We start from the raw sequence: 13176 nt of genomic DNA, 5'->3' as shown, positions 1-13176 counted from the left end.
TCAAGCTTTTAAACTCATACACACACACAAAAAGAAATTATTAACACATAGTAAGCTTAAATAGACTCAAGTTAGTTCTGAAACTTTAAGTATTTCTTCTGGAAACCATTTAGTCCCTTTCTCTTCCCAGACTGAGGAGACCGAGGATACTGACATTACGCAGATCTCAGGCTATTTATGTTTCCCAGGGCCTTGTAACAAGTTGGGTAAATTCAGTCCAATGTTGACTCTGTTATAACAAAGTTAAGTGTGAGGAACAGTCTTTGCTGTGTGAATTTGGGAAGTGACCTAACCTCTTTGTGCTTTGATTTACTCACCTAGAAAACAGGTTTAATAATAGCATAAATCTCAAAGGCATTTGAGGAAGATCAAAAATAAAATCCTTAAAACGTGTACTTGTTGAATACAGAGAAAGTGTTCAGTAAATATTAGGTGAATGTATGAGAAAACAACTCCCAGCTAGCTCTGAGAAGTTCTTATTAAAGGCCTCTAAAATACATAAGAGTCTGATTTATACTTTATCACATAAGTCTCTTATCCCTAGTCATTTTTGGACAGGAGTGGGGGCATTTTTGTTACATACTTAATTGGCAGTTTGAAGCTGATAACAATTGATAAAAGGTAAGACATTCAGGGAAACAAAAAGCAATTATTTTATAATTATGCTACTCTATCCTCACATTCCTGGGGACCAGACTGTGACAGAGGGTGTAGCGCAGCACTGTCAAATAGGACTTTCTTTGATGAGGGACATGTTCTATAATGTGTGTCATCTAACACAGAAGTGAACAGCCACACATCCCTGATGAGTATCTGACATGGGGCTAGTGCAATGAGGGGTTAAATGTTATTTAAATGTAATTTATATAAATTTAGATATCCACATGTGACTTGTGGCTACCATTTTGGACAGGGTAGTTATAGAATGTCTGAAATATGGGGAGTGACTCCACTCATATCCAGTGGATAAAAATGTAAACCTGAATCCTTAAGTATTTTAAATGTTTTATTAGAAACAAAAATGGGGATTTCTTTTAACATGCTAATAATGATTGTGCCTCACACAAAGGGGCAGATGAAGTCAAAGGGATTGGCTCTAGTTGCAGGGACTTAACTAGGAAAAATGATGAAGGGGGTGAGGTGAGAGGAAACAAACTTTTATGAAAAGTAGCAGCAGGAGAACACAATGGGGTGACTCCTAGATGAAGTGAGGTATGCTGCAGGAACCAGAGGTATAAGGTTTACTGAAATAAGGATGGATTATGCATTAATAGTGAGAAAGCAGGATTCCCCAGGGAAGAGCTCAGGGTGACAGTGGCTCAGCTGGCAAAAGTCTGGACTAGAAGTCATTGGGGTACGTCTAGGGCTAAACAAATCAAGCAAACAAGAACATGGTAGATGTTTTCCAGCTAGGCCTGGAGAAAGGGTCGCCGGACTTTAGAAAGGGACTGCTTTTCTTTTAACACTTGCCAAATCAAGGAAAATCTACTTGTTAACCACATAATTGCCTAAAATTTTCTTTCATTAGAAAAACTAAGTTTTAAAAACTGATTGTATATTAGATCATAGTGAACAAGATGATAAAAAGGAAGACTGCAAGAGAACAGAAGGGGATTTGTGCGACAGACACACCTCTCCCCACTTTAACCTTGGTAATAACAGCAGAAAGCAAAGCAAAACAAAATGAAAAACCCAAATGATCATGGACAAGAACTGACAAAATGGGGACCACTCCAGACTGTGTGCTGGAATATGCCCCTATTATATTTATACCCCTATTTCATTACAAGATCTCACATAATGCCAGCACCTCAATTAACTATCCACAGTCTTTGACTAATTGGAATTATAGTTTGGTGCCTGACTTTCAGGAGAAAGAATAAACAAGAAAATAAATGAGTACCAATATTTCATTAAAATAGAAAACTAAGGGAATAAGTCAATATGGGAATAAAAAATTTTAATTTATTTCCTCTACAGCTACTCTTATACACAATAACAACTGAAGACCAATCAGTACTGCCCCATAGAACTTTCTGTGATGTTGACTGTGTTCTATTCTGCACTGTCCAATATAGTAACTAGCCATGTGGGACTACTGGGCTCTTGAAATGTAACTAGTGCAATTTAGGATTGGAAAATGTAATGTATTTGATTTTAATCAAGTTAAATAGCAGTGCCTGAGGGTAAAAGTCTCAGTGGCGGTGTGGGAGATGACTCCCAGGGATGAGTCCGGCCCTGGCACCATCAGATCAACAATGCCATCCTGACAAAAAGGGGGAAAAGAAGTGTAACTAATAAAGTGTCAGTGGCAGAGAGAATTCAAATAGAGTCGAGAGGCTACACTGGAGGTTGCTCTTACGCAAGCTTCAGTTAGACATTGCTACCTATCATAACCTGCCAGACTCCAACCAGGACCATTTCAGCCAATCCTAAAGAACACCTAGGGCGATGTATAAGATTCCACAAGGGTTCCATGCACTAGAGTAACTTTCCAGAAACTTACAACTTTCAGATGGGTCTCTGGACCAGGTAAGTCCTGAAACCTAGAAGGCCCAACTTCTCCAAAACATCAGCTAGTTCCATCTCCCTACCCCAGATTACTAACAGCTCCTTCCAACATGAAAAAATCAGAATGGCCATAGCCCAAATAGCCCTAAGGAGTGGGACAGAAAGATCAAAGGTGATGGTGGAGTTATACAGAGAAGGTAGGGCTTAATAAGCGAATATGGTTGCTCTGTCATGAAACTGATATGTCTTTTAGTCTCCAGTATCTTAGAGTAACTAGAAGTAAAATCTAAAATTGTGGAATTGTAACCCATACCAAACTATGAACTCTGTTCTACAACTAATTGATGTGCTGTGCTTTGAAATTTATTGCTTTTTTGTATATATGTTATTTTTCACAAAAAAGGAAAAAAGTCGATTGTGATGATAAAAAAATATATATATATTTTTTTATCATCACAGAATATAGGATTCCTTCAAGCATCCTATATTCTGGAGCAGCCAGAAGGAAAAATCTGAGAGAATGGTATGGTAGCCCTTGACAAACTCTTGGATCTGTCCTATAACTATTTGTTGAAGAGTGTTTTGAAAACTTGCTTTTTTCTTTCTTTGCTTTGAATATATGTAATTTTATACAATAAAAAAAGTAAATATATATATATATATTTACCAGTTGCTAAAAAAATTAAAAATAAAAAAAATAGTAGTGCTTGATCAACATTATTCTATACAAACATTTTATTGGGCACATTGTGCCAATAATATAAAACAGTAAAAGATACTAGAGCATTTCAGAAAGGTTGTCAAAGGAAATATTTGAAAAAATGTTCCTGGGTAAGCCGTAATTAACTCAATAGTCCATCTCATTTAATGAATGTCCTGAATAATCAAGAGTTACTTGTATCCTTTTTTCAGTTTATCCATATATCATGTAATATTAGGGAATATGGTTAAAAATATATTACACATCTACATATGCATATACTTTGTTATCACGCATTTTTATTGGATGCTACCTGCTCATATCAATTAACATTTTAATTAGTGACATTTCAAATGTCTTAAGCAAATCTTCCAGAAAAATGGTGACTTGCAACAGATTTGCTGGGAAGTTGAGAGCTAGGTCTGCCTACGGAGGCAACTGAGTGAAAAGTAAGATGATAGCAATAAGGAAATTAAGGGCCAAATTCAGTTAGAGAGGATGGAAGAATCAGCTCTAAGCAATACATGTCAGGAAAAAATAGCAAGCATCTAATAAAGTGTAATTTCTGAGTAGTATTAGTAACTGTCAACACTCTAAATGCATTTGGAACAGTAAAATAGATTGTCTCTTAAGACTGACTACATAAACAACATGCTGTTTGCACAGCTAAGGCTGTAAACTGCTCTACTGAAGCTGTCTTTCTTGAAACTGCTTCAACTAAGTGAAATTTAAGAAAATCACAAAATGTCTAAAAAAAAAATTACAGTATGTACAAACAAAAAGGGATTTCAGCTTTGAAGACCACTATTCCTCAAAGTAGAAGTTTATACTTTTCCAGAAGTAAAGGAAAAGATGTTAAATGGAGCATCATATTTAGAGACATAAAATATTCATGGTGTACTGTCCTGAGACCACACTGCAATGTTTCTATTGTACTGCTGCATCAATACGCAATGACATAATGTTTGTGCCAAAATGTGTGATATCAGGTTGCCCTTTTAAAAAACTATTCTGTTAGTCTGATGCTCCTCGGTCACATAATAAAATGGCTCTTGCAAAGCTGTCGACAGCATTACTGTTTGGTTTAGCAAAAAATATATATAAGGTTATATTTTAAACATAAACCGACTGATTTTACCTTTTCATTTAAAATATATTTTAAAATGGCGTGTCCTGGCATGAACTGGAGAATTTAGATTTTTCTCCGAATATGCAGTTCACACACCATGGGATCCATCGATGATGTTCTCTAAATCTTTGAACAATGTGTAGAAATTCCTGTTTATATAAGTCACCTCAAATCTCATTATATTTCTCTTTCGAAGCATCTATATAATATTTTCTTAATCAGAGAGAAATAAATTAATAAACAGCTCAGCTATTCCAAGCTAAACTGAAGTTAAATAAATTTAGCATTTATGTAACTACATAAAATAATTTGGGCTAACATGATTTTGTTTTTACAATAGCAGAAAATGACAAAGGAGAGTAAGCTCAATAGGAGATGATGTATTACCTTGTTTGTAATTTCTATTTGATACCATGATTTTAATATCATGTTTATTTAATTGATTCTAGTTCAGTGCCATGGGGAAAATATCCTGTTTTTTCAAGATATAAGAGCAATTGCTTTCTTCACTTGAAATGCATGAAAAACTATTTTGAACGAAGCTTTTTGGCATTCTGTGATTTCAAAAACAAACATTATTCCAGAGTTTGAACACTAGGGGGCATCTTTGTTTCTTGAAGATCCCTAACATAGAGGCTGAATAGTGAAACATTGTGTGTCACATTTTGCCCTGTAAAACATGCTGGCATTGCAAAGTTTCTGATTTTGTTTTGGTCACTGTCATTCCTATATTAGATGAAATTACATGTGTGAAAGACCTAGGATAGTGCCTGCTACATAATAAGCATTCTAGATGAATGCTTATTCATTCACCCCACTCTTTTTTCTGTGCCTTAACTTCAGTATAAACACTGACAAAATTCTCAGAAGGCAGGCTGCTAAGAAAAAATATGTGCTTCTCAGTTAATTGAGTTAAAAAAACACAAGAATCTGCATGCTTCATTTATTGGAAAATGTTTTCTCTTTGAATTCAATTGCTCTGTTTTTCCTTGATTACAGTGAGGCATACTTGTCAGAAATATCTAGCCACTTTATTTCTTTAAATCATTGTATTTGTCAGCAAAAAATGTCTTTTGTATTCTTTCCCCTTTGCCCTCATTTCTTGATCTTTTAAAAAGGTCTAAACAAAAATGAGTGTTGATGTGACAAAGCTGGAGATAAGGATGATACTGTTAGCATGGTAGCTGTCCTCTCTAGACAGAAGAAAGAGCAAAGCAGCTGGGGTGGAACTGCCTCCAAGGCTGCACTACCCTCCAGGGCAATGGTGGAGTATCTCTTTCACGATTCAATTATTTTTCCACCGGGGACAGGAGATAGGGAGGGAGGCAACAGGGAAGGAGCTTCTGTTTTCTGCTAACTCTATACCATGGATTGGCATTTTATCTTCTTGTTGGTTCAGAGGAAGAGAGACTGAGTCAGGGAGGCTTCCAAGCCCTGCTCAGGGGCTCTCTTTTCTGTACAAAAATTGATGGGATCTGCGGTTTTGCAAGTACATAGTCTAGTTGGGGTTAAACTGTGAGGTTGTTTATCCTGTGCAAAGAGGTTCTTCAAGTCCTGCTAGGGCTGCTTTTTTTTTTTTTTTTTTTTTTTTTTGATGACTATGAAGAGCTTTCTGATGCCAGTTTTGACCAGGCACCCCTTTTCAGACTGTTGAACAAGGTAGCTACCTGTCACCAATGAACAATCTGGGAAAGAAGGCAAGGGAAAAGTTCCTCTTGTTCCTACATGAAAGTTAAAGTCATGCTGAACCTGTTTAAAAAGCTTTTTTCTCCAAGCCAAAATCGGTCATTTCCTTTGTACTGTTAAAACACATGGTTTATACAAATTACAGCACTTATTAATCTGATTTATGATTTAGTTAACTGGGTAAACATCTGTTTTTCCCATCAGATTGTGGGGTTTTTTGATGGTAGGGATGTATTATATTTATCTCAGAATAACTGCCCTTATTTTAGTACATTACATATAGCAAACTCAATAAATGTTAAACTGAACTGAGCTAAATTATCATCGACTTCATAGGTCTAAAATATCATAGACCATTTTCTTGCTGGAGGAATTAAAAAAGGAAATAAATTTCTTAAATTAGATAAAATGAACATAGGAAAATGAACTAATTTATCCATAGTCTTACAGAAAACCAGTGAAAGAACTAGGATCTAAAAAATAAATTCAAACATTCTAAACATTATGACTTATACAGTTTTTTATGTTTTTCTATTTCCACATCAATGCCAAATCTTTAAATTTTTTATATAAACTTTTATTGCTATCTCATTTGTCTCTATTAATCATATATATCCTGCAAATATAACAAACTGAAGATAAGCATAACTTTACTTCTAGTTTTAAAGAAGCAAAGTCTAAAAACAGGGTAAGAGTCGTGGCCCATGCAGAGATCCTAGGTTGAAACCAAGAAGTAAAAGAATCCATTTAACACTGAATCTTGCTGCCATTTTGGAACTTCTCAGCCATCGTGTGCAAAAGCAGACATACTATATTTAGCTATTGCTTCAAATTCTGATGGTTATCACCTCTGAAAAGTTGAGCTCAGGCAAAATGCGGGTAGTTTTCTCATCTGCTTGTGTTTGTGGTTCGTACAGCCTTCATAATAAACTTTAACATTGGCACAGCTTGCAAGGGCACTTAATCACTACAAAGATGGAATTAGCTTGGTTTTGATATCTTTTATGTTATATTCAGTGAATATAACAGAGAATGTACAACGGAATCAATGATAAAGCTTTTCCAACATCTTGGTATGTCTAGCCTCACCTTAAATTTTGATTGAGTAGATATAGGGAGGGTTCTTGGAAAGCAGAATTAAAAAAATTCTGTAGGTGATTCTAATAGATAATCTTAGTTTTAAACCACTCTATTATATAATAGATCCTCGAGAATAAGTACCATACTGTCCTTTTGGCCTAGTGCTTGCTTATTGTCTTGGCATGTGGTAAGTGCTCAGTACTTGTTTGTTAAATGAATGAATGCATTTTATTCCTTTTATTTTTGCTTTTGTCTACTTCTGTGGAGATATAGAATGATACTGCTTTTGCTTAATACTGTAATCACACACACAAAAAATGACTGTATTCGGCTCAAGTAAAATATAAACAGCAGGTTAACAGACCATTGATACTGGCCTTTAGTCCAGTGAGGCCTAGTACATGAAGAAAGGACATACTTATAGACATATAACTTTTGGAGTTTTAAAGCTTGCACTAAGAACAGACATTGGTTTGCAAAGCCTAGCTGTACTTTAGTAACATGAAAACTTATAAGCAGTATCAAATAAGCACCCTATTTGCATTTTGTTCTTTCCCAGAAAATTAGTATTATGGCTTTTGAAAATGTGTACATAGAAGTAAATGTTTTTTTTAATTTTTTCAAAAAATTCTTAACGTTTCTTCTAATTTTTAAAAGATCAATCTTATTGAATGTAGATAAACAGTGGTAAAATGGTTTTATGCATTTATTTTATTAGAGCTTCAGAAATAAAATCTGGGTATAACATAATTAAAGGAATACTTACACTCTCACTCTGAAAAGGATTTAAGAAATTTCCCCCCATTTCACCATCATCCCTTGGAGTGCCCGGTTGATTACTCAGGCTCATATTATTGGGAGAATTCTGTAAACAAATAGAAAACAAGGCAATGTTGAAGATTTTTACTATTTCATAAATGAAATCTATAGCAACATCTCTAAGGGCAAAACAGATGTACAGTTCCAATCTTAGACTTCTGCCATGTGTTCTAGTTCATTCTTTGCTTTCCTAAATGAAATAAAAAAAAAAATCTAAAAACCATAACTACCACATTTTTTTTCTTAGTCTTAGAATCAGTATTTATTCCATTTCCTACCCTTGTCTCAGAGAACTCGGAAACTCTGGAGTGTAAGCACACTCTCAGCAGGGCCATGATGAAGAAAACCCACTCTCCGGTAAGGCAAAAGGGGACAATAAGTTCCCTTGGTTGTTTTATTAATCAAAATGCAAAAATAACTTTTAATAAATAATTCTGTATGCACTTTATATATATTGCTATTTCAACTATTTTTTTGATGCGAATCATCAAGAATAAGGGAAGAAAGTTAACCACTGTAGTTAAGGAGACACCTTAGGACTGGAGAAGTGTTACTTTTAAAGGAAATAGAGGCACAAAAGTAAACTGTTTCAGAATCTTCCCCTATCATTAGTTTAGGGTAAATTTACTTTCAAACTTCTCTTTAAGATAAAATGACTGATATTAGCAATCTAATCAAATACTAAGAAGTACATTGCTTCATGTTCTATTTAAATGTGCTAGTTTCATTATTATTGTGCAATTTTTGCCATTATGCCAGGATAGCTGATACTCCCTCACTGAAAGGAAATACCGAATAGCACTGGTGTATAAAATCTGTTTATATAATATTCTAACTGTGATTGAGGGAAATATTTTTTAAGGTCTAATTTACTGGCATGTAAAAAACCTTAAAGGTTAAAAATTTTTGTTATCTCAAATGGAAGAAAGCTTTTAGATTTCCCCCTAAAGCCACTGCCATTTTGTATTCTGTTTTGGAATAAGTTTTAAGAAAATTGCTCAGAAGATTTTGATTTAACTAAAGGCAAGTTATGTCATAAAAATTAAAATTTCATGAATGAATTATTCCCAGAAGAATATGTATTTTTTAAGAACACAGTTAAACTATAAGGCAGGTACAGGTAGATGAACTGGGGGAAATACAGCTTGTGTCTGTCTTGCTGTGCACCCCACAGGGAGGGGCTGAGAGCAAAGAGCCTCTGAAGTCCGCAGGAGCTCTATATGCCGGTGAACCTCAGGGGTTGAGGAGCCAGGGTTAATAGCATAAAGATGATTCTATTTTTTTTGATAAATTTTTTTTTCAGAAAATGCTAGTTACCCAAGTACATGGAAAAGCAACAGTACTTTGAAATGAACATGGATAACTTGATTTCCTGAAAAAAAAAACATTAAATTTAACTAAATATACTGTCTTAAAAAATAAAGCTCATCAAGTATTAATTAATAAACTGCACTTTGAAAACAGGAATGACAATGTTAACGTAGCTCAAAAAGGAAACTAAATTTATAAAAATATTGTAAGATTTATACAAAATCTAAAAATCCTTTTGGTGAAGACAGATCTATGTCATTTAATACATAATGGAGAAACTGGTAATATCAATAAAAAATAATCTGATATATATAATGAGTAATTTTAAGACTGCATTTGGGAGCTGTATCTGTTTACATACTTAAATAAATGTAATGGAATGAGCTCTCTTGTCCAACATTCCCATCCTCAGCAGTATGAGGTATCCTCAGAAAGGTATCACCTCTCTCTGACTCTGTTGGGGTGTTCTTTTTTCTGTTGTAGTATTTTTTAATGTCATTTCTTGATTTACAATTTTAAAAGATAGTTGATTTCAAATATGATTCCTGACTCAAAGTGCTGATTTAAAAACATTCAGAATTTGAAAATAACATTGCATTGTTAATATTTTATTTACTGTGGTAAAATGCTCATAAAATTTACCATTAGTGACATTTGCTAAATTCAAAATGTGGTTCAACCAATACCATTATCTAGTTCCAGAACATTTTCCTCACCCCAAAAGGAAAACTGGTGCCCAGTACGCAGCCACTCCCCATTCCTCCAGTCCCCCTCCCCCCAGCACTTGGCAGCTGCTACTCTGTTGTCTATCTCTGCGATTATGCCTATTCTGAACATTTCTTATAAATGGAGCCATATAATATGTGACCCTGTGTCTTGCTTCTTTCACTTAGAAAAATGTTTTCAAAGTTCATCCATGTTGTAGGATATGTCGGTTTTTTTTTTTTTTTTTTTTTTTTTAAAGGAAAGACAGAGAGAAGGAAGGAAGGATAGAAGGAAGGAAGGAAGGAAGAAAGGGAAACATCTTTAAACATTTTCTTGTTTTATTGTATTCTGTTTCTCCGTTTTTGTTACATGGGCTGGGGCCGGGAATCGAACCGAGGTCCTCCGGCATAGCAGGCAAGCACTTTGCCCGCTGAGCCACCGCGGCCCGCCCGATATGTCGGTTTTGCATTCATTTTTGTGGCTGAATATTATTCCACTGTATGGATATTTGGGTCATGTCTACCTTTTGGCCATTGTGAATAGTGCTGCTATGAACATTCATATACAAGTTTTTATTTGAATACCTATTTTCAGTTCTTTTGGAAAAATACCCAGGAGCAGAATTTCTGGGTCTGAACTCTTCATATTTTAAATATTTAAAAAAATAATTCGGGTGTTATAATTTGCTTTTCACGTGATTTCCTCAAAGCATCATGGCTCAGATTGTACTTTTTCTGGTATATGAGGACACTGAGAAAAAATTAAAGGGATGCATTTAACATATAACATTGAACTAATATCACATCTCTGAAACCTATTCTCTCATCCAGCTCACAGGCCATTTTGAAAAGCTTAAAGTGATAAGACAAAATGTTTTTGCTTTTTTAACTGAAGTATTCTCTGCAAAATGTAGTGAAAACAACAAAATGTTTTCAGTGGGGAGTCTTGAGAGAAACTGTGCTATCCATGATCACTGAGTGACAGGATGAGAATAAAAGGCTAAAGAGCACACTCAATATTGGTATCAGAGGAACAGCTAAGACAGTAATCCCAAAAGTCAGCCCAGAGCAGGCTGTGGGGTTTCAGTGAAATATGTGTATGTTATATTCAACTGTAGCAACATTTGTGTGCAGTGTCTCCAGATTTCATCATCAAGACAAGAACTGTATGCACAAAAACACCACATGCTCCTCTTCACCACCTACCTCTAAAACACCTCTCAAAGGGAAAATTGTTTTTGTTCCATTGATTAAATGGGTGTCTTCTTAATTGCAAAAGGGATGAAAGGAATTTCACATTTCATTTAAAAAAGGCATCTAAGAGTATCTAAATTAAAGATGAATTCTGTATCTTGAGAGACATAAGTGTTTTACTAGGTATTTCTTAATTGAGCAGGAGATAATTTTGAAATTATTCACTTGGAACTTTAAGCTCCTTTTGCCACTGAAATAATGCTGTCAAAGTACAGTCATTAGAGTGTGAGCTCCTAGCCATGTCCACTAAGGATTGTATAATTAATAAGGAGGAGGACATTTAGTATCTGTATAGCGTTTAATAGTCCTTGGCACATGTCCACATTTGATTATCAACAATTTTATGAAGCAGGAAATAAATTACACGTTCCATTTTAGATTGAAGAAACTAAGCCTAAGAAAGATTAAGTGACATGTTCCCAAGTACTAGCACCACACTTCTGATTCTTGATTTAGTAAACCCTTTCTTACATATAAAATGGATAAACTAAAGCATATTTAAAATAAAAAAATTAAAGAGTTGATGTAGTACTAATAAATGACAATTCAGAAGTTTTATATCTATATATAGCTATAGATATATATCTATATCTATAGATATATATATATACGTAATACTGATTCTTGACAAAAATAAAGTTAACAGGAGAACTAAGAACATGTAGGTGAAGACCCATTTGAACAAAATTGCTTAGCAGTAATGACCAAGCTTGTTTTTTGCTTCACAAAGAAGAATGACTAGGAAAAGAATAGGAGGGAAAGAGGAGTTCAGGAAAAAATAGAAAATGAAAGCATTTCTTGAGATAGCTGGACGTGTGGGAAAAGGAAGAAGGGTGGGAAAACTGGAGTTAGTGACTATGTGCATACCTGGGGTTAAAAAGATGGAACAGGCTGTGAACACTAAGAGGCAGGGAGGGAAAACAATTGCAGGGGGTTTGGGGAGCACAATGGCATGTGCACGATGCTGATGATAAGAGAGACAGTGGCTACAATGTGGTGGAGGAGGGACAGACGTTAGTGGCAACATCCTCCAGGTCCCATCCGGGTTACAGCTGGGAGCCAATGAACTTGGAGTGGTTAAGGGGGCGAGCAGTGCAGAAGTGAGCTGCCTAGAAGCTCACCAGAATGCAGATGCAACTAGCCATTTCTAGTACGTTGCCAGTGGGATATTTATTACTAGGGATCATCTTATATTAATTTAAATGCATGGGGCTTTGTAAGTTTTTCCTTATTGTATTTATTCAGTCTCCTCAGTTCAACTGAGCTTCTTGAGGGCAGAGACCTCATCTTGTTCATGTTTTGGATTCTGAGAGCCAGAGTAATTTTGGCCCATTAATGCTTACTGAATGAAGGCACTCTTGCCTAAATATGAGATACTTGAGGACGGAGACTATGTCTGCATTTTAAAAGTTTCATATCTCGCATAGTGCATAAAGGCAGTACCCAGTACCCCAAAGTGCATGGTGGGTGGTCAGTCAATGCTTAGAGAAAAACCAGTACACCATTAAGCAGGAGAATGCTCTCAGCAGTGGGCACCATATATAGAAAAACCTTGTATTCAGGAATAGGAATGGAAGAACAAATACAGAAGGAATAAAAACAGTCTGACATAAGGGCAGACTAGAAGATGGCATTTAATTCATCATTATGACTCTATTTTAAATTTTAAAGTGAAATTACCAAGTACTTTCACATAAAGAATTTTGTTTCTACTGTTTCTTCTATTCTAACCATAACCTGGTTGTCAGTGGAAATTTTTAGGAATATGGCCAAAAGCAATGTGGATGACCCCAACCTTGTGTAATTAACAATCAACTCTAGATAGTAAAATATGCATCTCAAATATGACATTAGAAATTTTACTCATGATCATAAAGCACAATTCAGCTAATATCAATTGTTAGAATCATTTCAGAGAGCCAGTACAATCCTGCTCATTTGACTTGCAAGGTGCTTCCCAGAGAAGGGCATTAATGGAATTA

The 13176-nt window shown here is 35.2% G+C and overlaps 1 protein-coding gene across 19 annotated transcripts in view; it reads right to left on the bottom strand.

The window, feature by feature from the left end:
* SSBP2 (single stranded DNA binding protein 2) overlaps positions 1-13176 on the bottom strand; it is a 345880-nt gene that overhangs the window by 5980 nt on the left and 326724 nt on the right. For all 19 annotated transcript variants that reach the window (XM_077139285.1, XM_077139283.1, XM_077139269.1 and 16 more), the window contains one exon: positions 7873-7971. In XM_077139285.1, coding sequence (XP_076995400.1) covers positions 7873-7971 — 99 coding nt within the window. The remainder of the gene's footprint in view (positions 1-7872; positions 7972-13176) is intronic.

Source organism: Tamandua tetradactyla, chromosome 21 (assembly GCF_023851605.1).
Source record: "Tamandua tetradactyla isolate mTamTet1 chromosome 21, mTamTet1.pri, whole genome shotgun sequence".
Lineage (NCBI taxonomy): Eukaryota > Metazoa > Chordata > Mammalia > Pilosa > Myrmecophagidae > Tamandua > Tamandua tetradactyla.
The sequence above is the reverse complement of the archived record's forward strand: the minus strand, read 5'-3'. Positions and strand labels throughout refer to the sequence as shown.